Source organism: Austrofundulus limnaeus, unplaced genomic scaffold (genome assembly GCF_001266775.1).
Source record: "Austrofundulus limnaeus strain Quisiro unplaced genomic scaffold, Austrofundulus_limnaeus-1.0 Scaffold67, whole genome shotgun sequence".
Classification (NCBI taxonomy): domain Eukaryota; kingdom Metazoa; phylum Chordata; class Actinopteri; order Cyprinodontiformes; family Rivulidae; genus Austrofundulus; species Austrofundulus limnaeus.
In genome coordinates, this window is record NW_013952469.1 from 2,237,179 (window position 1) to 2,262,690 (window position 25,512).

Below are 25,512 nucleotides of genomic sequence, written 5' to 3' on the forward strand. Positions count from 1 at the left end.
CCCACCCCCGCCACCTCCTTTTTTTTTTACGATATGTCTCATTTCTCTTGTGGAGATATAAAAAAAAGAGAGGGCTGAGAGGAAAAATTAGAGGGGTGGGAGAACAAATGCTGTATGGAATTTGAGATTATGTATCTGGTTTGTGTGTTTCCCTCCTGTTTAAATCAAACGTGTGGGGGCCGTGGAGCCGGGGGCTTGTTGTCGGTGACAGTTTCAGTGTTTCTAGACTTCTCTCCTCCCCCTTTTCAACGACAGTCCTGAATTGAGAAGCGGGGTGGAACGGGTTGTGGGCTTCTGGCGGAGGGTGAATTAAATAGTCACTCTCCTTCCCATTTCTCCCTCTCTCTCTCTCTCTCTCTCTCTCTCTCTCTCGCTCTCTCACTTTCTCTTTTTTTTCAGTGGCGTTTAAAATCAATTCATTCAGTGGACTGCTGACACAGCCCGGCCCAGAGAGCCCAGGATTTATGGCTCCCTCTAATGGGCATGCTCTGAACCAAAGCCCTGCCGTCAGCACAATCCTGCCAGCCACCCATCCGCCCTGCTCCCTCACTCCATCTACCTTTTAAAGACGCAGGCATCCTTCCTCTCCTCCTCCTCCTCCCCTCTTTTCCTCCTCACCCGTGTTGGCAGCAGAGGGCCCCTGGAAACATTATCAGGACCTAACAGTGTGAAGCTCCAGGATTCAGCAGAGCACCGTTGAAACTAAACGCAGTGAATTGCATTCTTRTCGTCTCCTTTCATCGTGTTAAATGCTTTGTGTTTGTTTTTATGCACAGACTGATATCTGAGGAATGTCTTTAGTCTTCCTCGCAAACGTTAGAAACAAGTGGTGCTTGTCAGAGAAACAGAATGTGTTCTATCTGCAGGATTTACGTAAGAAATGTTGGCTTTTTTATGTACCGTTTTATACCAACACAAACTGCTGTTGTCTTTGCTTCTGAGATACGAAATGGTTTTAACAAAACTCACAAACGCTCGGTGTTTAAAACACCTTGTGTGCAGCYTTAATGTTGGCAGAAACATTGTTTATTTTTGAGGTTTTCCTGCTTGAAAGGAAATCCTATTTTAAAAAAGCATTTGGTCTGCAGATGGTGCAGTTTTTTGATGTGCAGCATGGCATGGTGCACCAGACAAACTGCTCTTCTGCAGAGCTTCTGCACAGTGTCTTTATGCAGCCATCAAAGTTTCTGAACTTATTCTGAATCAGAATCTGAGGTGGTGGGTTTCATTTCCTTGCAATCAGAAACTTTGCCACTAGATGCCACTGAAATCTGCACGCAGGGTTTTTAAAACTGTAAATTCTGATTATGTGTTTTGTTGTTCCTCAGTTAAACAGAAACATCCAACCCTGCAAAGTGTTTTCAGATTAAACTTTCAGGCAGAGATAATGTYGAATAGTGGAGGAAGCTGCAGCCATTAGGAGCAGACGCTACATTTCCAAGAGTTACAGAAAACATGCAAATGTACAGAAACAATTAACACTAGTATAGGTGTTGTTTTTCCCTTAAATCTTGATTTTTTTTTTTACGTGAACACCAGATAAGATATATTTCTCTGATTATTTGCTTTTAAAGCAAAAGAAAAAGAAGTTTAACTCTTAATCAGGATAAAAAAAGCTTCATTTAAACTCCAGTCAGAATAAATTTTTAATCAGACTTTTAGGGGTGTTGTAAACAATTTGTTAAACATTTGTTTATCCTAAAAGGAAAAAGTAAGCAAACATAATAATAATCTGTTCTGTCTGAAGGAAATAAATAGTAAATGAACTGTATTATCTAATGTCTTTTTATTCAACCAGGCTACTCAAACTGTTGCACAACACAATGTGTGCCCTCATTTACATCTGCTACCAGAAAGACTTTGTAAACTGATACTTTTACTTTAGGACACATTTTAAAAATAAAATCCTCTAAAAACATCCAAAACACACTGGCAAGAAAACCTAATATGATAATAACGATAATAAAAAAATGCTTTTTATTTATAGGCACCTTTCAAAACTCCCAAAGTCATTTTACAAAGATCAATAATCAAATCACAAACAGTAAACACAATAAAAACAAATCAAATAAAGTAGTGCAAAAAATAGGCRCCAATAATAAAAAACTGTCACGATATCACAACGTATTAAAAAAACATTTTAGCTTTGTCAAATATTCCCCCAAAATTCCTCTCAGTTATAACATTTTAGGACACAATCACAGTTTGATGTATGTACTGTACATTACAGGCTGCAACAGAAAATTCACAGAGCAGTTCGATACTTTTAGTCTCAAGGTTCAATATTTTTTCGACACAAAAAAGAGAAATGTGGGGTGCAACAATTCATGTATCTGTGTCGAATCGTTCAGTGCTTTAGTTTCAATACACACTATATATGAAAAACTGCATTTTGAGGTTAAACAAATGTTCATAATTAATTTAAATTGATTACAAGTTAAGAAGAGCATGGACATTTTCTGTTTTGTATTGACAAAATATTGAACTGTGACGCTAAWCTATTGAACCAAATTGTGACTTTTCTGTATTGRTGCACCTCTAATATAAATACAGTATAAGTACTAGAGTGTTATGACGCCTATAGGACAGAAAGTGATAGAAACATTCAGGAACAATGACACACCTACTATCTGAAGTTTACTCAACATGATCAAAAATCATAGGTTTTCTTATCTTTACTTTGATATGAAAATCCTTTTTTGCTTTTCACCCTTTAAGAAATAAATATTTTGCATTTGCACATTTCAAAAAAGCTGCACTGCGATCAAATGCTTTCATAACTCTGATTTTTAATAAACATTTATAAACATATATTTGAATATGCATTCATACTGGATAAATGTTTAGATCAATATAGATGCATGTGTCTGTCTGAAACTATTTTTAGCAGAAGGGGAAAAAGAGGAGAGATTGAGAAGTGGCCTGTGCACCCAGCRGGCATAAAGATTTATATATAAAAAGGATCATGACCTGAATTGCAATGACAACATGAAGTCACTCCTGCGCAGCACTTGATTTGAGTGAGTTAGCCAGTCTGTGTGTTTCTCTATTGTATTTATATCTGTGAACACACAATGCTTCCCTACACTTGACCCTGTTATATCCTCAGGCAACATGGCAATTTGCAGACAAATACAGACCTTTAGTGCAGCCCCAAAGCCTCTAACTTACATCCTTCTCCATATTCCAGCTGTGCTCTGCAGCCTGTCAAGGCGGCATGGGCCCTGAATTAGCCTCCCATTACAGCAAGGCTCCAGCTCCCCCTAAACTTAACCATTACTGACCATTTGGCATGGCTTCATTATAAAGCCATGCATGTAAAATCAAGCCATGGTCCCTGGCCGTCACATTCAATTTCAAAATACAATCTCCAACCCCGCCTCTCCTGAATCTCCATCTTTCTCTCTTACTTAAGCTCAACCTTCTCCTTGTTTCATAAAATATGATCTGATTAGAAATAGATTACACACCTTGTTAGCAGAGCGTTTCATATTTGATGCAGTGGTGCTTTAAGACGAGCAACCTGCTTCATGATTCAAAGCGATTGTGGCCTTGTTCTCTGGCCTATTTGTTTAATAAGCTCTGCTACATCAGTGGGRCTTTTAAGTGAACACACTCCCCTGCAGCAACGGCGAAAGATCAATACCCACACCTGTAAAAAAAGAAGAAAAAAAAAGGAGGAATACGGCCAAGGATTTTCTCCTTCCATGGAATAAAGGGCTGAGGTAATCAGTAACAGTTGTAGTGTTTGAGAGCAAATCCCAAACAGGAAGCAGCTTTTATGCGTTGACCTGTAGGGAGAGCTACAGGTCCGCTGTGAAAAATTCAGCGCCMATTAGCCCAGCGCAGTTTTCAAATTTTCCGATCCATATGCAAATAGGATATTATAAACAGGAGTTGGGGGGAAAAAGCGAGGCAGAGTCTTTGAGGGTAAATGAATTCATTATAATCCTCACCTCATCTGCTCGCTGATGGAAGACTTCTCGTGTAATCGCTGATGGGGGGAAACCTTCTACTGTACTCTGGGTGCTAAGATGTGGGAATAACACTGCGTCATACTGCCTGAGAATGAAAATAATACTCCCCATTTACTGAGAACAAAGTCCGTGTAAGAGGCTTTAATGTGATATTGTGCTTGAGGGACGCGATTATCATTTAGTGAGTTTGTGAGCAGTGTTTGACAAGGCCTAAAGTCTTTTTCTGTTTTTTTTATTTTTTATTTCAGCAGGATTAACCACTCCTAAACACTGACCACTGCAGCAAAATACTGCCAAACATTTCTTTAATCAGCCATATGCAGAGTTGTAAAGTAACTACGTAATAATAATTCTTTACTGCACTTAAGTACACTTTTTGGTTATCTGTACTTTACTTGAGTAATTATTTTTCAGCCTACTTTTTACTTCTACTTCTTACAGTTTCACACAATTAATCTGTACTTTCTATTTCTTACATTTTTAAAAAAGCAAGAAGTAGAAAGTTGTTACTTTGTTTCTTTTTTTCATTCTTGTAAAAAATAAGTACTACATATAAACTGTGCCTCCTAGATAGAGTGAATTTAACTGTGGTTGAATGAGAAGTATAAATGTATAAAACTCTAATAGTTTGTACACAAACAAATCATGTCACACTCCAGCAGGACAGAATCATTCAAATAAAAGGACTGTACTTAAGAAGTATTTGTATTTTGTGCAGCCTTGATATATGTATATAAACTGAAACAGCTGGACTAGTGCATCCTAAATTTAACATCCATTCATTCTTTTAATACAACAGTCATTTCTGCAGTTTTTGGGGAGGTCACCTCCTAATAAATGTCCTTACAGAAAATCTAACTGCTCATTTTAAATCGTTACTTTGACTTTTAATACTTAAGTACAAAAAATATCAGATACTTTAAGACTTTTACTCAAGAAATTTTCCTAAAGGAGACTTTAACTTTTACCAAAGTATTTTTTTTAGTAAGATACTTGTACTTTTACTCAAGTATCACTTTGTGGTACTTTATACAACACTGGCCATATGCAGAACCTGTTGACCAAAGTAAATTAGATTAAACTCCTACATCAAACCGTTTGAAGACTCTCGTCTTTTTCCTGCCTCTGGCGGTTTATCCTTTTGTTTTCTGCTCAGTGTTCAGTTCGATCCCTCCGCCTACACCCACCGCAGTCTCAATGGGCGGCGATGGGGGAGACATAACACCCACCAGCTACACATGGGGGTCACGGGAGGTCCATCATTACCAAGCCACAGTGGTGATCACGGCAATAATATGGAACTATAACCGAGCAATTAGACTAATGGAAAACGTCCCTATTTCTCCTGATGTTCTGCAGCGAGACGCGCCGCATACCCCGCGGGCCCCCCCCGCCCGCCCGGAGACCACGCCGGAGATGTGAAGTGGAGAGGAGGTAATGGTGGAAAGCCATTGATCCTCGCTGCCACCTGCTAGATGGCTCCATGGAGGACGGGCAGGGTGGCAGAGGGCTTCATCTGGGGAGAGATCACACCGACATCCCGGCTCTCAGCCATATGGATAAGAGTCTTTTTCCAGTCTCGCGCTACTTAACCAGCACACATTAGCACAATACGGCCGGATAGGGGAGAGTAAGGCGTGCGTACACGCAGCCTTTATCACAGCGAGAGTGCTTCCACGCAGAAAGGGCGTGAAGCCGTTAACTCGGAGTCGGAAGCTTCTTGGAGGGGGCCAGGTGAGAAAAAGGACGACTCAGAAACTGAAAATGTGTCAAAACTGACCACAAGACATTTTATGAACAAAAAATAATATGTTTAAATGGCTGAAAAAAATAAATCAGTCAACGTTAGTGCGTTTAGCCTCTATAAATGTAAAAAATAATAATACTAAATCAGTAAATTGGAATGCTTTGCCTCTGTTGTAGAAATCACCAGAACTGCAGTGCTGGTCCCTGTGCAGCTAAACACAACAGCAGTTTAAGCATTTTCTGTGTTTATTTTTCTGCTGAAGTCTGAGACAATAGGATTCATGAAAAATTCATGCTCAATGGAAGCTCACACTACTTTTCCAGATGCAGCTTTTTGTTGTTCTGCAGGAGTTTTGACAAATCTCTGTAGCAGAGGTGGCAAGAGCAAAGCTGGCATGACCCGTGGTGTAAGTGAAATATTTTAACTTTTACAGAAAAAATAAAAATAAAAACACCACAATATGTGATTACCTTGCACTCCGCTGTCATGCATGATTTAAACACTCATGTACAATACAGCGTCGATGCACACACATCATTTCAGTGAAAACTGAACCTTGTGGATTTGTTTTGCACACAAGTCTGAATAAAACTGAGCCAGAAAAAAAATGTTAGTTAAAAAAAAGGTATTTTAGTTTGGAAAAGTGGAAAGCCTCTGATGAGATAACTATAAATTTATTTTCTTTAGAGGATGTAGTGTTTTTTGCAAACAGAAACTAAAATACAAATCTTTTGTGCACACATGTCAACCACCCTCAGACTTTTTCCCGTACAATGAGCCTCACAAATATGTTCAGGTAATTTTTGCAAAAAAATCTGTAATACTCAACGCAAAGCAGGAGATGAGGACGGGACAACTTATTTCTAGCAGCAGACTGGGTTAGAAGATGGTTATTTGATGTTATTTATTGATTTTTTTACAGGCTCTGACGTGTAACAAAAAAATTCGTAACTGAGTTTTTGAAAAAAATCCTTAAAACTTGAAAAAATCTGTGAGATTTGTGTAGCTACACCAGGGGTTTTCAAACTGTGGAGCGCTCGCCACCCCCCCAGGGGGCGCCAGTGGTTTTAAAGGGGGGGGTGTGAATCAGGAAGTGGGGACCTAATACGTTCACACTTCAGGTTTTATAGATTTTTTTGCTCATGTTTTTTTTTCAGTGGTGTAGTCGTCACTCGCAGCGGGTTTTGTTTGAGGAAGTAGCCACACATGCTACTAGTGTTAGCATGTGTGCCGAAGTAATTGTTCAATCACAAGAAATTAAACTATTATCTGACCTGCTTGTCAGATCCAGCGTCCACATTTAAACTTGCCTTCTGATGGATTCTCCGGCGCAGCGTTTTATTTTTGGAGCGAAGCTTCGAGCGGAAGGTAAAATAAACTTATAGTATCGATTCAAACCCGCCAGCATCGACACGGTCCAACGCTAATTTAGCATCGGCTGTTGCTGTAAGTTTTCAGTCATCCAGGACGTGAAATGAAAAGAACAAGGACGAAGCAGCTGCACCTCTGTTCTGTGGCTGAAGACAGGCAGAGTTCTGTGCTTGAAACTCCCATCAGATTGGTAAAGTTTTAAATTCTTGGATCGATCCGATGCTCACCGCTACATCAGTAGTCAGATGAAATAAGACATTAGCATTCAGAATCACTTTGTAACAAATACATCATTTTTTGAGCTTAAAACACATAGAAAATCTAATCATCAATAACCCGTGTAAAATACTATGTCCCCACTTCATGGATGGATTTTAGGATTAAATTTTTGGTATTACAAGCTGTGTTTCCARTGCAAATGTGCGCAAAACTTTGTCGATATTCTGTTAATTTCGAAAAACACAGTTTCGCAACTGCGGCGTTTCCATTAAGTAAGAAATGTTATTAAAGTCACGCGTGAACACGTTTGTTCTCATGATAAGTCATTACAAACATGGCAGCGATGGATGTAAACACATAGCATGTTGCTACCATGACACTAGCGCTCATCATCAGAGGAGACGTCGGCGTCTTTTATCGAGGCTTTCCAGAGACAAGTCCCTACTTGGGAGCGGCTACGTATGCTGTGTTTTTGGGAAATTGTAGTTGGTGAGTTTACTACTTTCTTTTACCACTTCTGTGATATTACTACTACTTCCTGTTTTCTTCTTCGTCATCGTCTTTTTCACCAGTAGAAACAGATGGTTGTTGATCACGTGACTCCCATGATGCGAAAAAAGTGTTTCCATTGCAGTTTTGCGAAAAACAATTTCGAAACGGCCGAAAAACCACTTCATCCTAGCGCAAAAACATTTTTTCGAAAAACTTTTTTTTTTCTAAATTGACATGTTTCCATTGAGCAAATTTATTTTCGAAATTCTAATTTACGCATGTTCATGGTCAGTGGAAACGCAGCTATACATGAATAAATACAGTAAGTTGCATAGGGCCAAAAACGCCCGGATTTAATCCACATTTAGCTGCAGTGTGAACGTAGCCTATAAGAAAAAATGAAAAAGCTTGTTGTGATGTGAGATGATTAAAATCAATATGTTTTCTTTTTAAAGCACGGATGTTGTAAAAATGTAAAAGATGTAAAAGATAAAAACTAACTTTTTAAATATGAGCTGAACATTAAGTATAGGAACAACAAAAATATTAAACAAAAATAATACCAATGACATATTATATACATGTATAATGTTTTTTTTTTTTTTTCCCTTTGTGGGGGGTGCGCTGTTGTTTGTTTGCTATCTCGGGGGGCTTATGCTCGTACACTTTGAAAACCTATGGTCTATATGTCAGTATATTTGCAAAATGACTGACAATCCGTACAACTTGACATGTAAGCATGTGTAAGATGGACAGCACTGATGTGTTTCATGATTAACACACTTTAACTGATGTTCATTAACACATCTAATATCTGACAGGGATGTTTCGTTGTTAAAACTAAACTCACCTTCTTAACGGGAAGGATTCTCCTACAGAACAGATGCAGTTTTTGCACAATCGTCTCCTAATTGTTATAACCTCAGTGTGTTTTGTTGCCTAAAGATAAACTGTTTCTTTGTAGCTTCAACCAAATGCAAAGTACAATTCCACCGAGCGTATTACACGAGGCGTCTGTGCCCTTATCATGTGCAATAATGGAGCCAGTTTGATTTTTTATCTCCAAAGTGCTATTTTCATCTTGAAATGTCAAGTTTATTCTTGACATTTCCACTATATTTTTGATTTGCTTTTGTTTCAATATGCTACAGAGTCGCCGACCATATTTGATTTCATACATCTACCTTTTTGTATTAGCTGTCAGTGTTCTCGCTGAATCAACTGTCATCCTGATATCGGGCTTTAAAACCCAAAACTCATAAGCAAAGCAAACGTTGGCGTCGCGGCTCTGTGTGGAAGAACCGTTCAGACTGTTTTTGTGTGACAGCTGCAGAGATGTCGTGGCGTGAAACACGGTGTTTGTCGGAGTCTGACCTGCCCAGCTGGGGGTCTCCATGTACGGGTGAAGCCGGTCGGCCTGGAGCTGGGTCACTCGACTCGCTGCTGCTGCTGCCACAGGTGCTGAAGCCTGCGAAACAAAAACAACGTGAGGCTCGTGTTACAGCACAGACTGCAGCGCAGACACAGGAAACACTGCTGTAAATAAAATACAACCGGACGGATACTTTTACAACATTCAGCAGCTTAAAACACATTATTTCTTACAGATTTGATAAAAAAATGCACTTAAATTATTAATAACTTAATCTGAAAGAAATCAAATCCTTTAAAAAATAATAAATTGAGCTAAAACATTATGACTGTGACGATGGCTCAGATTTGTTTTGTCATATTAATTTGGATTGTTTTTATTAGATTTATCTGTAGTTCTGGGCTGTCTTTATTTTTGTCTGCAGGTACTAGAAGTATTATGGGATGTTGCTCTTTAAAACCAAACAAAAATATAATAAAAACTAAAAGATGCACCATGAATAGTTAATTTAAGCTGATTAAATTTATTGTTTCACAGCTAAAGAGGGCATTTTCAGTCAATTTACTGTTATTAAAGACCCTATTTGTTGCCACTGGGATTTTTTTAATAATTCTAACAATAATCTGAGGACATATTTCCTTTTTTTTTCCCCAAACACAATACACAATTTTTTTCTAATTACTCAGCTGGTTTTTAGGGATGCATTATATCAGCATCGGTATCGACTGCTGTTAGTCTTTTTTTTAGAAAATCAGGATAAGTCTGGTAAGGAAAACTGGGCCGATAAGAACAACTGATTAATTTCCCACTTTTTAGCTTTGTGTTTCTGTTTTAGGASGAAACAATAGTTGGTTGAGTCGTATCTGTTTGATCATAATAATGACACAGTACAGGTAGGAATAACTGAAGCAGAGSTACAGTATGTCAGCCCTCTGCTCATTTATTTACAGTATCGAAAAAAGACACTTGATTAAAAAAAATAGTTGACATTAACAAGGTCAGACACAATGGGAGATAAAGGGAGTTTAGACGGGCAAAACCTGCACTCTGGAGGGATTTAAGAAAAAACAATAGGTCTTATTGCAGCGAGAGAAACGAAACATTGAGTCAAAAAACAGTACCAATGTTTTGATSCAGAAATTGAATAAAAAGTGTAAAAAAACTGTTGAAATGAGAACATTTGGTTTACAGTATTTTGAGTTAAGTTTAGACAGGAGATAATTTGTGGTGAAATCATGAAACTTTAACTATGATTGTGCACAAACAGTTAAAATCACAATGCTATTTCAGACAACTCTGWTTTAAAACCTGTTTGAAATTTAAATAATGAATTTGAAGTATGTGAAGTATGTCAGAGCTGCAGAGCTCAAAGTGATTTAGTTTTTTTTAGTTTAGTTTATTTATTTATTTAAAAACAAAGCAAATTCAGTATACAAAAATAAAATACAAATGAAAAATAAAATGAAAGGCAGCAGAAGGAGGAAAAATACCTTGCAATATCTGTGCCTTTTTACATCAAAAGGAATTCCAACAATGATGAAAAACAGAAAAATAAAATTAAATCTTTCTCAGACAATTTTTAAGGATTCATATTATGTCATTTCACATTTCTTCAACAGACTGGATTTTACCATTCTCCTAAACGCAGACATTGATCCTGCACTTTTAATATCATRCTCCAGATTATTCCACAATTTGATTCCTTGCACTGAATACATCGTTCCTCTAAARTGGTTTGGATTTTAGGTTTCAGAAACAKCTCTGTCCCTTTTAAATTGTAGTAAKTTTGTCTCTTAACAAAACTTGATTGGATGTTCAAAGGTAATACATTTATATGAGCCTTATACATAATCTGCAAAATGTTGTAATCAACCAATTCATAGAATTTCAATAATTTAACTAAATCTGGTCTGTGTGAAAAATGTGGTAACGCTTTCTTTTACTGTACCCGTATTACCATGTAATTATGTAGTAATTAGAGTACATTTTTACTATGTAATTAATTGTCTGCAGTAATGTAGCACTTACCTGGTAATGTATTACAATTCACTATGTAACACCTAAATAAATAGTAGGTAATTTGGACAGTTTTAAAGTTATATTTTATTGTAACTAACCACTAACCCCAAAATTTAGTTGCATTATTTTGGTTATAAATATAGTGTTGAGTTACTATTGAATAATAATTAGATTGTAGTTACCAAATAAAGGTAGTTTTACTAACAGTAATTTTTCTTTTGTACTGTAATTACCTTGTAATTACATGGTAATAAGGTATTAATTACATTTAATGACATTTTTTATTACCTTGTAATTACATAGTAATAAGGGTACCATAAAAGAAAGRGTTACTGAAAATGTTTTGTTTTCTGCAAACTTTGTCAACACAATCAGGCTCAATGTTTCAATATAATTTTGATGATTTTTTGTAGGGTTRGAGTGTTTTAATACTTACCTGTTAATACATCCCTGATGAAAGACATTTTGTTTTAGTTCACTTGAAATGAGGAAATAGAACCTGCAGACTAAAACTGAAAACATGGCAGAAAGGGATTCGTAAACTAAGTAAAACTAGATTTTGTTCATTAAAAATTAAACCAACATGTTTTGAAAGTGATCACTGAAATATTAACAGTTCACTGGCTTGTATTGAAAAACAAAACCCAATAATTATTGAATCTAGTTTGGCTTGGTGTCAAACCTAAGATCATGTTTTTTACAACGTTTCTTTTTAAATCAAACCTGTGGCAGCTCCCATAGTCACGGTTGTGTTTCTGCTCTCTGTTTATTGGRGCTCTAATTAAAATATAACTTTACAGCAGAAGTAACAAGTTGCAGTTCCTCTACATTTAGTGCTGTTTAATGTGCAGCACATATAGCGAGCTTCAGCACTTATAACGGTGCTAACTTTCTGTCTGAATATCGAATCAAGCGTGTTTGTATTTTATCTTGAGAGCAGACACGAGCGCCGCAGCCCTTATAGGAGGCGCATATATCAGAGAGCGAGAGCATGCTTCTGCCTCACTGTGCGACTGTTCCCATAAAGCCTGAGCTTTTCTGCTGACTGGTGTATCTCCGCAGGCCTCAGGTTGGCTGGTGCCCAGCAGCCCAGCCGGTGAACCGCAGAGAGTGCATTGATTTCATCCCAGCAGAAATCCCTGCTCCTGGTTCCCGCCTCCCTACCCCGCCCAGCACCTGATTAAGCATTCGCAGGGAGCCATGCCAACACAATTTGTCATTTATCAAAAGTAATTAAAAGCAATTTCTTTTCTCTTGTTGATTGGGAATTGACTAATTGTTGAGTCGGTGAAAACGGGGGAATAAATAAAARGGAGAAGGATGAATTTTACATAAACTCGGAGGAAAATATAAGTGCTGTAAAACGAGGGCCAGACATCTGGCTCTGTGATTTTCCTCAACGTGATTATGACTGAAAAACCGAAACAGTTGTTGAGTGCATTCTGAAATACAGCCCAATGGCAGTAAATAATATATTAGAAACAGCATATTGACTAGCCGACTTAAAAGGGTGTTTTCACTTCATGTTGTGTGAACACGAGTGGGAGGAAAATACAAACACTGGTTGGTTACTTGTTAGGAGAAAATGAGAAATCGCCCTCTCTCTCATGGCGATAGAGATATTTGAGATGGTAAATACCAACATGTGAGTCTGAGGAAGGTAGAGAGAGGCGCGCAGGAGAAGCTGAAGTCATTCTACAGCAGAGGTTACAGTTCGTCTATCCAATGAAACRAAGCAATACTGTCTCAACATTATCGGTAACAACCTCTGAATGCACCATTACCTTCTATGAGGGCAGAATGAAATGTCAGAATTGATTCAAGAGGGGAGGGTTGAGATAAAAYTGGCCAGCCGAGTTGACCATTTTGTTTCAGTGGCCCTTTATTTGGCATCCCAGGATCATTAGCAGGCGGCGAGAAGTGGAGCTGGAGCGACATGAATGAGGCGTGGGCGGCCGTCCTGCACGTCTCCGGTGACAACGTGCAAAAAATAAAAAATATATTTAAAAAATCCCTCACATATGAAAAATAAAAGCAGGGATCCAAAGTAAAGCAGATAGAAACAGGGGCGGAGCAAGGGGGTGGCCAGGGGTGGCCATGGCCACCATAGACAAATCTTTGGCCACCCCATTGGCCACCTTGATGCACACACCCCTTCCACAGTGAAACAATCTTTAGGGGTGTAATAATCCTCCTGAACAGTTGGTGGCAGTGTTTAACAGTTTGAAACATCACCAAGCTCTATCACTGAAGAAGAGTAATGACAAGGAAGTGATGTTTTCTTTATATGCAGAACCTATAATCTGACTTATGGGTTCAACATTTGGACTTATGGTGACAAAAGTATTTTTGTTTTGTTTTGTTTTGTCACCATGACAGTGTCACGTTATGTAATGAAGGCTGCATGATGCTCTGTGTTTATTATGAGTAGACCAATCACTAAATCAGAAAAAGTGAAACGCCCCTCTAAATTCACTAAATTCATTGGGTAAAATTTATAATCTTAGTTTTAAACATGCAGTTGAGGGTCATGATTATTTGGCAAAATGATGTGTTACAATTAAAAGTAATCCAATAAACAATATAAAATTAAAAGGCACCCCTAAAGTCATTGGATATGATAAATTGTGACACATTAATTAATCTTATCTCAGCTGTAGCAGTGAGTTTAAAAACAGGATGATGGAACTAGTTTAATGAAAAATCTGTCTCTGAAATAATTAAATCAAGTGTTAATTTAAGTAGGTAAAAGTATGTTAAACAACCTGGTAAAATACACCAGAATGCATGAAATGGCATCTATTTTGTCCAAAATTTTCTGGGGGAGGACRCCCAGACCCCTGAAAAGTCTGTCCCCCCACTTTTAAAATGGTTCTGATGCCCATGCTTATAAGGTAGTCACTCCCTGTATGTGGACATAAGGAAAGGACAAAAACACAAAGATCTGCAGAAACTTTCAAATAAAAAAAATCATGTAATTTTCCTGGCCACCCCTGTGTGAGTACTGGTCCCAGTTTGGCCACCCCTGCAAAAAATGTCTTGCTCTGCCACTGGATGGAAATGCCAAAGGAGGCGTTTAAATTCCCAATAACTTCAGCTGCACGGATTCCTCGCCTCGCAACGAGCGGATAAAACAAATTATTTGATTCTTTGTCGAAAAATTTTAAATGGCTGCTTCAGTGAGACGTTATGAAGATCCCTTTAAAGGCTTTGGCTGGACAAGCTGTACTCTCACTGCCAGGGAACACAGAAATAATTGGGCAACAGTGGAAGATGTGTGCCCTCCTGTCTCAGCTGAGACAGTTCACAATCTCTAATTGAACCTCTTATTCTCCTGCCTTTTGTTTACATCGCCATTCATCATGGAAAAAACTCACTTATGCTCTCTAACGTGTATGGTTATTAATGTTCTAATTATGATTTTCCCCTCCAATCTTTTGCCTTGCTATTTGGGTGATGTATGTTTGAGCAAGGCTGCGAGTCTCCGTGGAAATGGATGCAATAGCACACCTTCTCCTGGGAGCCATCTGATGGAGAGGGAAAGCTTGTCACCGTTTGTCTATACAAGGGGATTTATGCCAGCTCAGTGAGCATGTGCGATTATCTACTGTCTTTGTTCGACATGCATCTTAAAGCTTAAAGTTCTTACCGGCTGAAAAAGAGATGCAGCTTCTGTGGCTGACAAGCAAAGCCACAAAAAACACACCAGAGAAAGCTGTTTACCTTTGTCCAGCTGTTTTTTTATTTATTTATTTTTTTTCCATTTAGAGGCTACAGCTTTACAAGTAGGAGATAAGATCGGTGCGAGCCTTGAGAAGCTGAGGGGGTCCTGTACCGCCTCAAGCTACCTGTGTTCTTCAAGGCTTTTCCCTGGGAGAACTTTTACAGGAACACAAATTAGAAACAAGGCATGTCGGTGGCACGCCAAGCCAGCGCACAGACAGGAAGGAGGAAATGAATTAAGATATTTTTTTTTAAAAAGGAGGCAGAAACTCAGATGACAGTGAGGAAACGGCAGGCGTCATAAAGTGTGGGAAATAAGCTCTCACTTTCAAACGTTTACGGCAGCTCAAATATCTGATGATACCTCTCATAGCTTTTAATCTTTAATGTGAAAAATTAATCATCCCATTCATTATTTTAATAGCTGTCATTTTTCTCTCCCCAAAGTGATGATTTATAACCATTAAGCCCTGTGTAGGCTTGTGTGAGAGGGATTTATCGTAATGTTTGCACCAGGTAGCCTCCAACCATATTTCATTACTCTGACAAGCCATTAAAATGCCCTGGTGATTAAACAACAGCTCTGAGGTCAGTGTGTAAAGCTGGTTCTTTACCCATGCRGGAGCGCAGCAGCGCAGGCGGGGACCGCTCGCCTAACAAAGCCCTTTTCCCCCAGTTCCCTTCAGACTGGCAATCGCAGTTATAGATCTCTATCTGTTGTTGTGTGCGAAGGCGACAGGGGCAGGAGAGAATAATGTACATGCACAGAGTCTACGATAAAATAAAGAAAGGGGCTATTATGGCTGTTTTCCTTTGTGGTTTGCGACTGTGATAACTGTGCACTTACAGGAAAAACTCTGCACTCAGATAGTCTCACGCTCATCCATCTGTGGAACTCACCGGGTTTCTTTACCGTCCTTTCAGCTGCCTACTTCTCCTGTGTGCTCAACTTCCTACTGATCCCAGCATGTTTACCTGACCACCACCAGATCCTTTCTTTGACAAATCAGYAAAACGCTGAAATTATATCTGCAGGCAAAAAGGGTCAGCCCACTATACAGTAAACCATATAAAACAACAAGCAGACAAAAATAATGAATAACATGCATCTATCTTTAGAATAAAAATAATGTCTGTCCAAATAAGGACATAGCCAACAACCAAGGAGGTCTTATAGAACAGCTGGAGTGCTCAAAAATCACGTGATCGTGTGATCGGCTGGAGAAGCTAACGGCTAACGCAAAGTGGTCAAGAATCTGGTTTTCCCATTACTGTACATGTTGACAACAGAGCAAGTCTACGCCAACAACCTAAATAACCAAAATAAATCTGAGGATGTGTATGGATGGATATTTATATACACTGCTCAAAAAAATAAAGGGAACACTTAAACAACGCACGCTAAGTCCAAGTAAATCAAACTTTTGTGAAGCACATTCAACTCTGTACAGAACAAAGTACTCAATGTGAATATTTCCTTGATTAAGATCGGGAGTTAGCGTGCGTTGTTTAAGTGTTCCTTTTATTTTTTTGAGCAGTGTACATTTGAAGGTTGTAAGAAATATTTAGAGGTAAATGTTTGCTTTTTGTTGTTTCTGATTAACAAATTGAATGTATTTTAATGCATAGTTTTTATTATATGAACTTGAAGTTTGCATGGTTGATTACATGATGATGTAGGCAGAAATATCTATGTATTTTCAGTGTATTTTGATGTATTTCAATGTTTAGAAYGGCCCAACCAGGGACTGGAGTTGCAAATTAGCTGTAACTATATAGTCTTTGTGCAACACATCAGTTTACAGACTTGATCTGTTCTGTGTTTGTGTGCARTGTCCCTGTTTAATAAGCTAAGCAAGATGATTCTTAGTAAAAAGTAGCGTTTTCTCTAAAAATGAAGAAAGCTGCTTATAAAAAGTTTCCTTCTAAATTTAATTCAAACCAATTTTTGATAAACAGACAACAACAAGACAGTGAGAACTAAATCAATGCAAAGACGTGTAAACAGTTCTGTGTAACAGCAGCCTGTACATGATGGTACACATACTTAGAGTTTGATAGGTTAAAAAGCCAGAAATGGCTTCCAACAAAGTAAGACATAGAGCATAATAAAGAATAGGAAGGACTAATTAAAAGCAGTCACGGCTGAAGCGTACATTTGTCCACGATGACCTAATCTGTTTCCACACTTGAGCTTTTTTACTGCAGATTTTATTACTGCTTCACTCAAAGCTCAAAACGTTCCTCCTCTGTTTGGGTTATTGTCCATCTGATGAGATCTCAGACCTGAACACTGGGCTACGATAATGCAATTAGTGATGGAAGTTAACATTTTATTATTATTATTTTTTTATTTTTTGGTTATAAGACTGGCAGGTTATGTTTGTTTGGAGAGCAGAGTTTAAAGGACAAGAGGGATGCAGGCGGGGCTACATGTAGAGCAGCATCAGAAGTTTAGTCCAACAGTTAGTGCTGTAGTTGCAACTTACTGTTCTGAAGAACTAACGTTGCATTTTTTAATAATATATGTTTTTATATTAGCACAATGCTCATTGTTCATAGAGAAGACCAGTTTAATCTCTGCATTATCTTATTTTATGAATGCAAGAAGTCGTTCAGCTAATTACATAAACTGCTGGTCATGTGATTTATACAGTTGATTATTACCACATTAAGCCTTTGGACACCCACTGGGGTGGCTTTGTCCCTTTTATTCGGCTGACGTTAGTTAGGCTGCAGTGTGAAATGAGGGTCCATATTCATAATTGATCATCAGTTTTTTGCACAAGCAGCACAGAGTTTGTCTACAGACAGAGGATTTACTGTTTGGGATGTTTTACTTCAGTCTGGTTCACCGTGAACGTAAAGATGAGCCACAAGATTCTTCAGTATTCCAGTGAACTTCAGTATGACCAGRTGTTCCTCAATTTCCTTTGTTTTATAAGCCAGTAATACAAGTATAACAAGTAGATTTTAGTTATTTTAACACTATTTACAAAAAATATATATTTTGATTGCATGTTTTTTGTTCGTTATTTTAAGTTACAAATGAAATGAATAAATTTCTAAAAAAATATGCAGAAACATCTAGTCTGAGTAGAATGGTTTTTAGTAGGGATGCAAATATTAACGTGCTCTAAGTTCAATATGTATGGAACAACACAGATTTTTAACATTTATTTTATCAGCTTGTCTTCTGGAAACCTCTGTGTTGAAGGATCAGTGGATCTGTGTTCGACTACTCCACCTAATCTGCATTGTGGAGCACAGATCCACTGAGAAACCTGCTGTTTCAGAAACCTTTTTTTAACTGGACTTTTAAGGTTAAAGAAATGTTCATAATTAATTTCAATAAATTACAAGGTAAGAAGGGCATGGATATTTATATTTTTGCATCGAAAAATATCAAACCGTGATGCTAAAGTATCTAACCAAATCATAAATTTTCTGTATTGTTGCACCCTCTAATTTTGAGTCATCTGAAATAGTGTTAGTGTTATAAACTTTATTCATTTCATAAAACAAAATTATATGTTCAATAAAAAAGAAAATACAAATAAAACCATATAACCTATATATTTAGGAAAAAAACATGCATTTTATAAATGAGAGTACTTATAATTAGCAAGTAAAGATGTAAGGTAAATGTTAAATGGTTTAATTCACAGAATTAGGGGCTACGAGGGGTTCGATGTCTTCCCCAAGGACACTTCCACATGAGGTGGGGAAGGTTGGCTTTGAACCACCAACCTTCTGTTAGCAGAGYAGCAGTRTTCCTCCTGAACCACAGCCACACACAATGGTTGGCTATCAAGAAGAAAAAGAAAAAGCTGAAAGTTTCTGCATGAGGAGAAAAATCCCCAGACTGCAAGATGAGCTGTTCCAGCAGCCTGCAGCACACAGTCGCCTTCAATCTCACTAAATGAACAGCAGGTGTGGAGCTAGGGGAGGGTTTAACTCCCTTCATATATGTTCATGTCTAATGTCCTGAGCCCAGTGAGCTGGATTGATCACTGATGCCACTTCTGACAGTGACTGACAGCGCCTGTAATTGCTGTGTTTGCTTTGGGAGAAGAGCAAACAACCGTGGCGGCACCGTGTGTTTCAAACACGCTGGCATTTCTCAATTACCCAGAAATCCAACTCGGGATATTGCATTATCATGCACAATGGTTCCGGGCCGCCTGAATACCTGAGTGCTGTTAGCCACTTGACTAATGGAAGGGATCCGTTCCATCCATGACATCACGGTGTCATGACAAAACAAACACCTGTCATGATTTCAGAGAGCCGTTCGAGCACGAGCACTTGTAAGTGATGCTCAACCATCAGATCTGCATTATTATTCCACTTTCCTACATCATAATGATATATGTCTCAACTTTACAACGCTTGTAATGGTTCCGTTGTTCAACAATGAGAAGTTTGGCTTAAACACAATACATGCAACACAATGCAGTTTGGAGGAAATGCAAAATAAGCACAAGTTACCCTAAAGAATATGCTAGTTTTATATTCTGCAGAAAAATAACTTATTGTGCAAACGTTGAACTAGTTTACAAGATATCTAATGATGAATAATTACAGATCTACAACCGTGTTAAAATCTGTCTCTTTATTAGCTTGAACTTTGTGTTTAAATATAACAGTTGGTTTAAAGAAGACAAAAGATAATACGATATGTAATATAGTAATATAGTTTTAGCAGTAGGAAAATATGTTTAAATAGTTTATAGGTACAAAATAAAATGTAAAGAATAAACAATGTTATAAGCATTATAAAAACAAACAAATTCCAAAAGGTTAATAATATTGTTGCTCATGTCTGTGTTCATTTGTTTGCAGTGTAAGAAAAATACATCAACAAACACATTTTAATGAAACTGTTTAAAAACAATTATTGAATAAATATTTACAATTTATTACCTTTTCAATAAATTTAATTTAAGATGCGCAGCTAAGCGACTTCAGCAAACACAAAAGTAGCTACAACTTAGGTAATTTTTCAGATATTGGGCTAGATTTGTCGTGGCAGTAGCTGAGACTCATCCCAAACACCTTCATTCATGTGCTCAATGTAGAGATTTTCTTTATAAACACCATAGTGTGTCACATTGTTGATATAATGTTTTGTTTTGTTTTCCCTCATCTTTCATTATGTGGTTTTTAGTTTTTTTTTTTTCTGTTGTTAAAGGTGTTAACAAGTGTTACAGGTGTTAAAGTTGAATGGGTGCCTCCCCCTCCCCTGAATGTACAGCATCTTGTGAATTTATTTCTGTGAAAGGCACTATATTAATAAAACTTTACTTACTTACTTACATTGCGATCACATCCTGTACAACCTCAACAATTAATTCAATAATTCAAAATTAATTGTTAATTTTGGTGCCTAAATTACGAACTGAAGTTGGAAAGAAATCTTCTCGGTTTTCTGCTCCATCTTCTTGGAACCAGTTGCAGAGATACATGAACCTAAAGGTGCTGTTGTCACTAAATGTTTTTAAGGTGTTCTTACTGATTTTTTGAAGTAATCATCTGTCTGTAAATGTTTTAACTGACTAATCTTAATGAATCCATCTATGACGGCGTTAACTTTTTTCTATTTTTGCAGTGAATAATCTGTAAACTCTGTGTACTGCTGCCACTCTGGGTCAGGATCCCCTTGAAAAAGACATTTTTAATCTCAGCAAGATTTTCCTGGTGAAATAAAGGTTTAATAATATATATTGCGTGGGATTGTTTACAGCATAATTTACAACATTTTTTAGGAATCCAACTTAGAAATAAAAAAAGAAAAGGAAAAGACAAATGCAAAGCTACCTTTCCAGAGTCCTCAAACAAAAAGTGAATTGTTGGGAGTAGCTCCAAACTTGGAGGACAGTAGGGAAGTAAACAGACCAACTTTCTGTCGCTGCTGATCACGATGTATTAAAACATTAAAAAGCAGGAATCTATACAGGCAGATAGATGGGACATCAGCATGTGTTGTTAACATTTACAGCCCCTGTTCCTGAGGGAGAGAAGTGATCATCAGTGAAATCACCCTCGTACATTTCAAAGCCAGGAGTAAAAATTGGAGCGTATACCACAGGCAGTGATTTCCTCCCATTTTATTCCTCCTCAGCAGCGAGGCTTGGATCTACTGTGCATGATTGTTAGAACATCCTGTTTCTGCTCACTAACAATCCAACATTGTGACAAATACAGAGGCATCGCTGCAGAGGGAAATTAGCATTCTAATGTGTCTAACGTCTCGTGTTTGTTGTGTCCCTGATGAGAAGCACAAAAAAATGGAGCTAATTTGTAATAGATATCAATATTCACAGCATTAAAAAGTTAATTACCACAGAAAATACAACAGTGATAAACAGAATATAAGCCATTCCTGCAGATGACTGTCGTTTCTGCCAAGCAGAAAAAGCATTTTTAGTATCCAGATGCACTTGCATGTGGAAGAAGAGGAGGGGGTAAGGATACTTGTAATTCAAAATGATTTTTTTTCCTGCAACTTAGCAAATTTTCATCTATCAGCAAAGCACATTAAATCCCAGCTGGTCAGATGTGAGAGTCCTGATGCTCTGCTTTAGACATGAAACAAACGAGTGGTGAAATGAAAGCGATGGAAATCCAACTCCTACAAAACTCGATTAAAAATACATGCCCAAATGAATCTTGGTGGTGATGACAACTTTTACCATATTCTTCTTGAACTTTTAATGTACCCAGCCATGACTTCAAAAGAGAAAATTAAATATTAAAGCTATTATCTAAGCTGTTCCCAATATTATTCAAGCTTAGGTTATTTATATAGCACTGTAATAATTATGTTATATAAGCCAGTTTTCCTTTTTGAGCCAACATAATGAGGAGGTGGCTGGTTTGTAGTTTTGCAACCTAAAATGAGTAACCTAATTTATACATTTGCTGCAGTAAACCCAACAAGATCTTGTAGATTTATTACAGCAGTCCTAGCTGGAAATGTAAATAAATTTATGATTTATGACTGCAGGGAAATAGATCATGTTTAATACAGTGGATGTAAGGAGTAGCTCACTTTTTGGCAGAAGACTGTGCACACTCATCATAATTTGTGCATTTGTACAAAAAAAATAAACAAACAGTGAATTATTCTTTGCTCTGATTGAGAAGAATCACAGTAAATCTGGTCTACCTAATGTGGATCACCACTGTTTACCCAGCAGTGAGACGGTAAATACGCTGGCTGACATTTGAGCGAGGTTAGTGTGCTCAGAGAGCAAAACGCAAGTGGAGGCTCAGATGAATTTGTCTGACAAATGCTCCTGGAGTATGTGTTGTCGACTGCGCTTCGGCGAGGCCCTGGACTGGGATTTGAGTGTGACTGAAGCCAAGCAAAGCATGCCAGATCACTAATTGCACAATTTAAAACCAAAGTCTCTGGCAGCTTGTCGTTTGAAATGGAGAGAAGAGCCACTGCTTAATCACTGAGCTCAACATAGATCTGCAAGGCTCTCCACCAAGGAGCCCCAGAGGCACATGGCTGAAGTTCAGTGTCAACAGCCAAAGCGTAGGCAAACGCGATTGGCTCGTTTCTGCCGCAGCTGTAATTGAGGCCGTTTTATGACGAGGTGCACGCCTGTGATTGGACGCTTGAATTGCTTTAAATGTTGGTGCATTGGCAGTGGCTTTACATTCATTTAATGGTTCGTATGAGCAAGCAACTGTTGCTCACAGTTGGTGGTGCGCAGTAGTTTGTCTGCTGAATTGGAAATCTCTTAAAGCGCTGGACAACTGTGGGGCTATTATGTAATTAAACTTTACATTCATTTGGCTCTTGGTACATTTATCTAAGCTTATGCACTTTTTCCTCCCTTCTTACCCACATTACATGCTTCCATGGATTCAGTAAAAAAACATCCATCTGCTGCCTGCAAGATTTCAAACTGCACCCATCTCAGGTCTGGGCTACTTCATTTTAAAGAGGAAATTCAACAAACGTGAGGACAGATTTCAACATTTCAGTTCTGAAACAGTAAGTTTCTGTATTAGGCTGACAAACAGAATCACAGAGGTGAAAAATCAGAAGGCAGAGTCCAACCTTTATGTTGCTAAGAGTCATGAAAATAATTATATTTCTGAGATGAATTAAAATATTCTTGAAGCTTGTTTGCAACAAAACAGCTCACAAAGAAGTAAAATCACTTCCACAGTTGATTTATGATTATTTTACATTAAATTTATTTCATATAGCAAAATGTGGAAATTTCTTTTCCGGACTTATTTCAGATTTATGTTGGTCTGAGAAGCTTTTTGTGTATTTGCATATTTTGAAGAAACAGCTGAAGCCTGATCACAAAATAACATAGCATCTTAGGCTACATTCACACTGCAGGTCTTAATGCTCACTTTGGATTTTTTTATAAAACAATATTTTCTTTGTGTGAACATTCACATTACATTTTAAAAGTGACTTCCATCTGACTCCAGTGTGAACTCTCCATGGTCCTGATGTGACCCGCATGCACAGAGGATAATGCGAAGTCACATTCAGCTCGTCTAGAGACGTAGCTGAACACAGATGCTACATGTTAGCATGTCGATTCTGAAGTTGGTGATCAATCAGAACCGATGAAATAATTATCTGATCTGCTTGTTTAGTTCAGATCTTCCAGTGCAAAGTTTTATTTTTGGAATGAAGCAACATGCTGGAAGTAAAGTATCGATGGAGTAACTTTAGGATTGATACAATCCACGACAGACTTTCTGTGGATTCTCAGTCATCCAGGACATGGAAAGTTAATGAAGATGAAGCAACTGGACTTCTGTTCTGTAGCTGAAGACATGCAGTGATTTAAACTGCATGGTTTGAGGTTAGTGTTATTATTATTGGATCGAGCTTCTCGCCACCTCACAGATGTAAAAGTCAGATAAAATGCGACACAAGTGTTCAGACTGCAGTCGCTTTAAAAAACATCAGATATGTTTCTGATTCAGTACCACAGGAAGAATTGAAAGAAATTGTATCTGTCTCGTTCAGACTTTTAAAAAAATTGATATGGGTCGCATGAGGCAAAAAAAATTGGAATTCGGTCACTTTAACCTGCAGTGTGAACATAATCTTAGTGTCACATGAATTTTAAAAAAAACTAAAATTGGAGTCAGTTTTATTTAGCTACAAATGAGTCACGTGTATGAAGTTTTTTATCTTTTGTTTCCAGTTGTTTAAACAAATCTAATACCTAGTTTGGGTTTATCCAAATTTTGTAAGGTTTTCCATAATTCATTTACCTATTGTTCAAAGGTTTTAAATATATATATATGTTAAGGTAATTTGTATTTAGGTTGTTTGAGTGAAGAATTGCTGCGACACTAATTATTTACATGTCTCATTAGTGATCAGTCTGTGGCACAAAACTCTACATGCTAATCCTGCTGTCCTGACAAAGCAGAGGGTCACATCTCCCTGAGGTGATGCTAATGACGTCTGCACAAACAACGAAGCAGTAAAAATACATTTCTGTTTATATAGTTTTTATTCCTTCAGCTGAAATGTTCAGGACAAGTCTTTATAGCTTTTATTAGTTACATGTTGTTTTATATAACTTATTAATATAAAATTATACTTCTAGATTTGCAGTCAGAATACAAATATCAGCAGATACTGTTGTTTTGTAAAAAAAAAAAAAAAAATCACATTTCGAGGGGAAAAAGCTCACTTATTTCTCTAAATGACACCATGAATACCGAGACTTACAAAGCTATGACACCATCTTCTTAAATATCCTGTAGTTTGTTTCTGAATAAATTTTCACTGGTTAAATTGGTTGCACAGTTCAGAAAGCAGTTGATTAGCTGAGGTACAGTTTGTTTTTTGTTCTCTTTTAAGAAAAAAAAACTGGTATATTGGTATGAAAAGACCTGTGCATTTTAGCAGAGATGTAGAAATAAAAGTTTACTTGATTTGAAAAGAAAACAATTGAGTAAGTCATCTGGACGGGTTCTTTAATGAAACATTTTGTCTCTCCTCCAAGACACTTATTCAATCTCAGGAGTTTCAGGTGAACTCAGCCTAAGTCCTCCTGGCACTTGACAGCATACACAACATTACTCTGGTTCACCCTAAAGATCCAGTTCCCCACCACAAACAGAGTAATACACTCCTGATCAAAATCTTAAGATCAGTCAAAAAAGTGCAAGAATTTGCATTTTGCACTATTGGATCTTAAGAAGGTTCTAAGTAGAGCTTCACAATGTTAAAAGAAGAAATCAGTGCAAGAGACAAGAACTTTTGAGCAGGGAATTGTCTGAAAACTCCATTTACACTGAAACATGATTTTTTTTCAGCTGATCAAATGTTTAAGACCATAGCTCAAAAAAACCCGAAAACCCCCCCAAAACAGAAATCAAAGTGTCAAAAAAAGGACTCAGTAATGAGTAGCTCCACCATTCTTGTTGATGACTTCAAACAATGGTTTAGGCATGCTTGATGCCAGTGTTTCCAGGAGGCTAGTGGGAACGTTGCTCCAAGTGTTGAAGATTGTTCCATTGAAGAAAAACACACCCCAAATCATGATGGCGCCCCCACCACTGTGCCGTGTAGAAAACATCTCAGG

General features: G+C 37.6%; 1 protein-coding gene across 2 annotated transcripts in view; it reads right to left on the reverse strand.

Annotated features, from left to right (window-relative positions):
- rbfox3a (RNA binding fox-1 homolog 3a) overlaps positions 1 to 25,512 on the reverse strand; it is a 274,551-nt gene that overhangs the window by 247,976 nt on the left and 1,063 nt on the right. For both annotated transcript variants that reach the window (XM_014010318.1, XM_014010319.1), the window contains 1 exon segment: positions 9,181 to 9,274. In XM_014010318.1, the coding sequence (XP_013865772.1) occupies positions 9,181 to 9,202 (22 nt within the window). In that variant the 5' untranslated portion in view covers positions 9,203 to 9,274.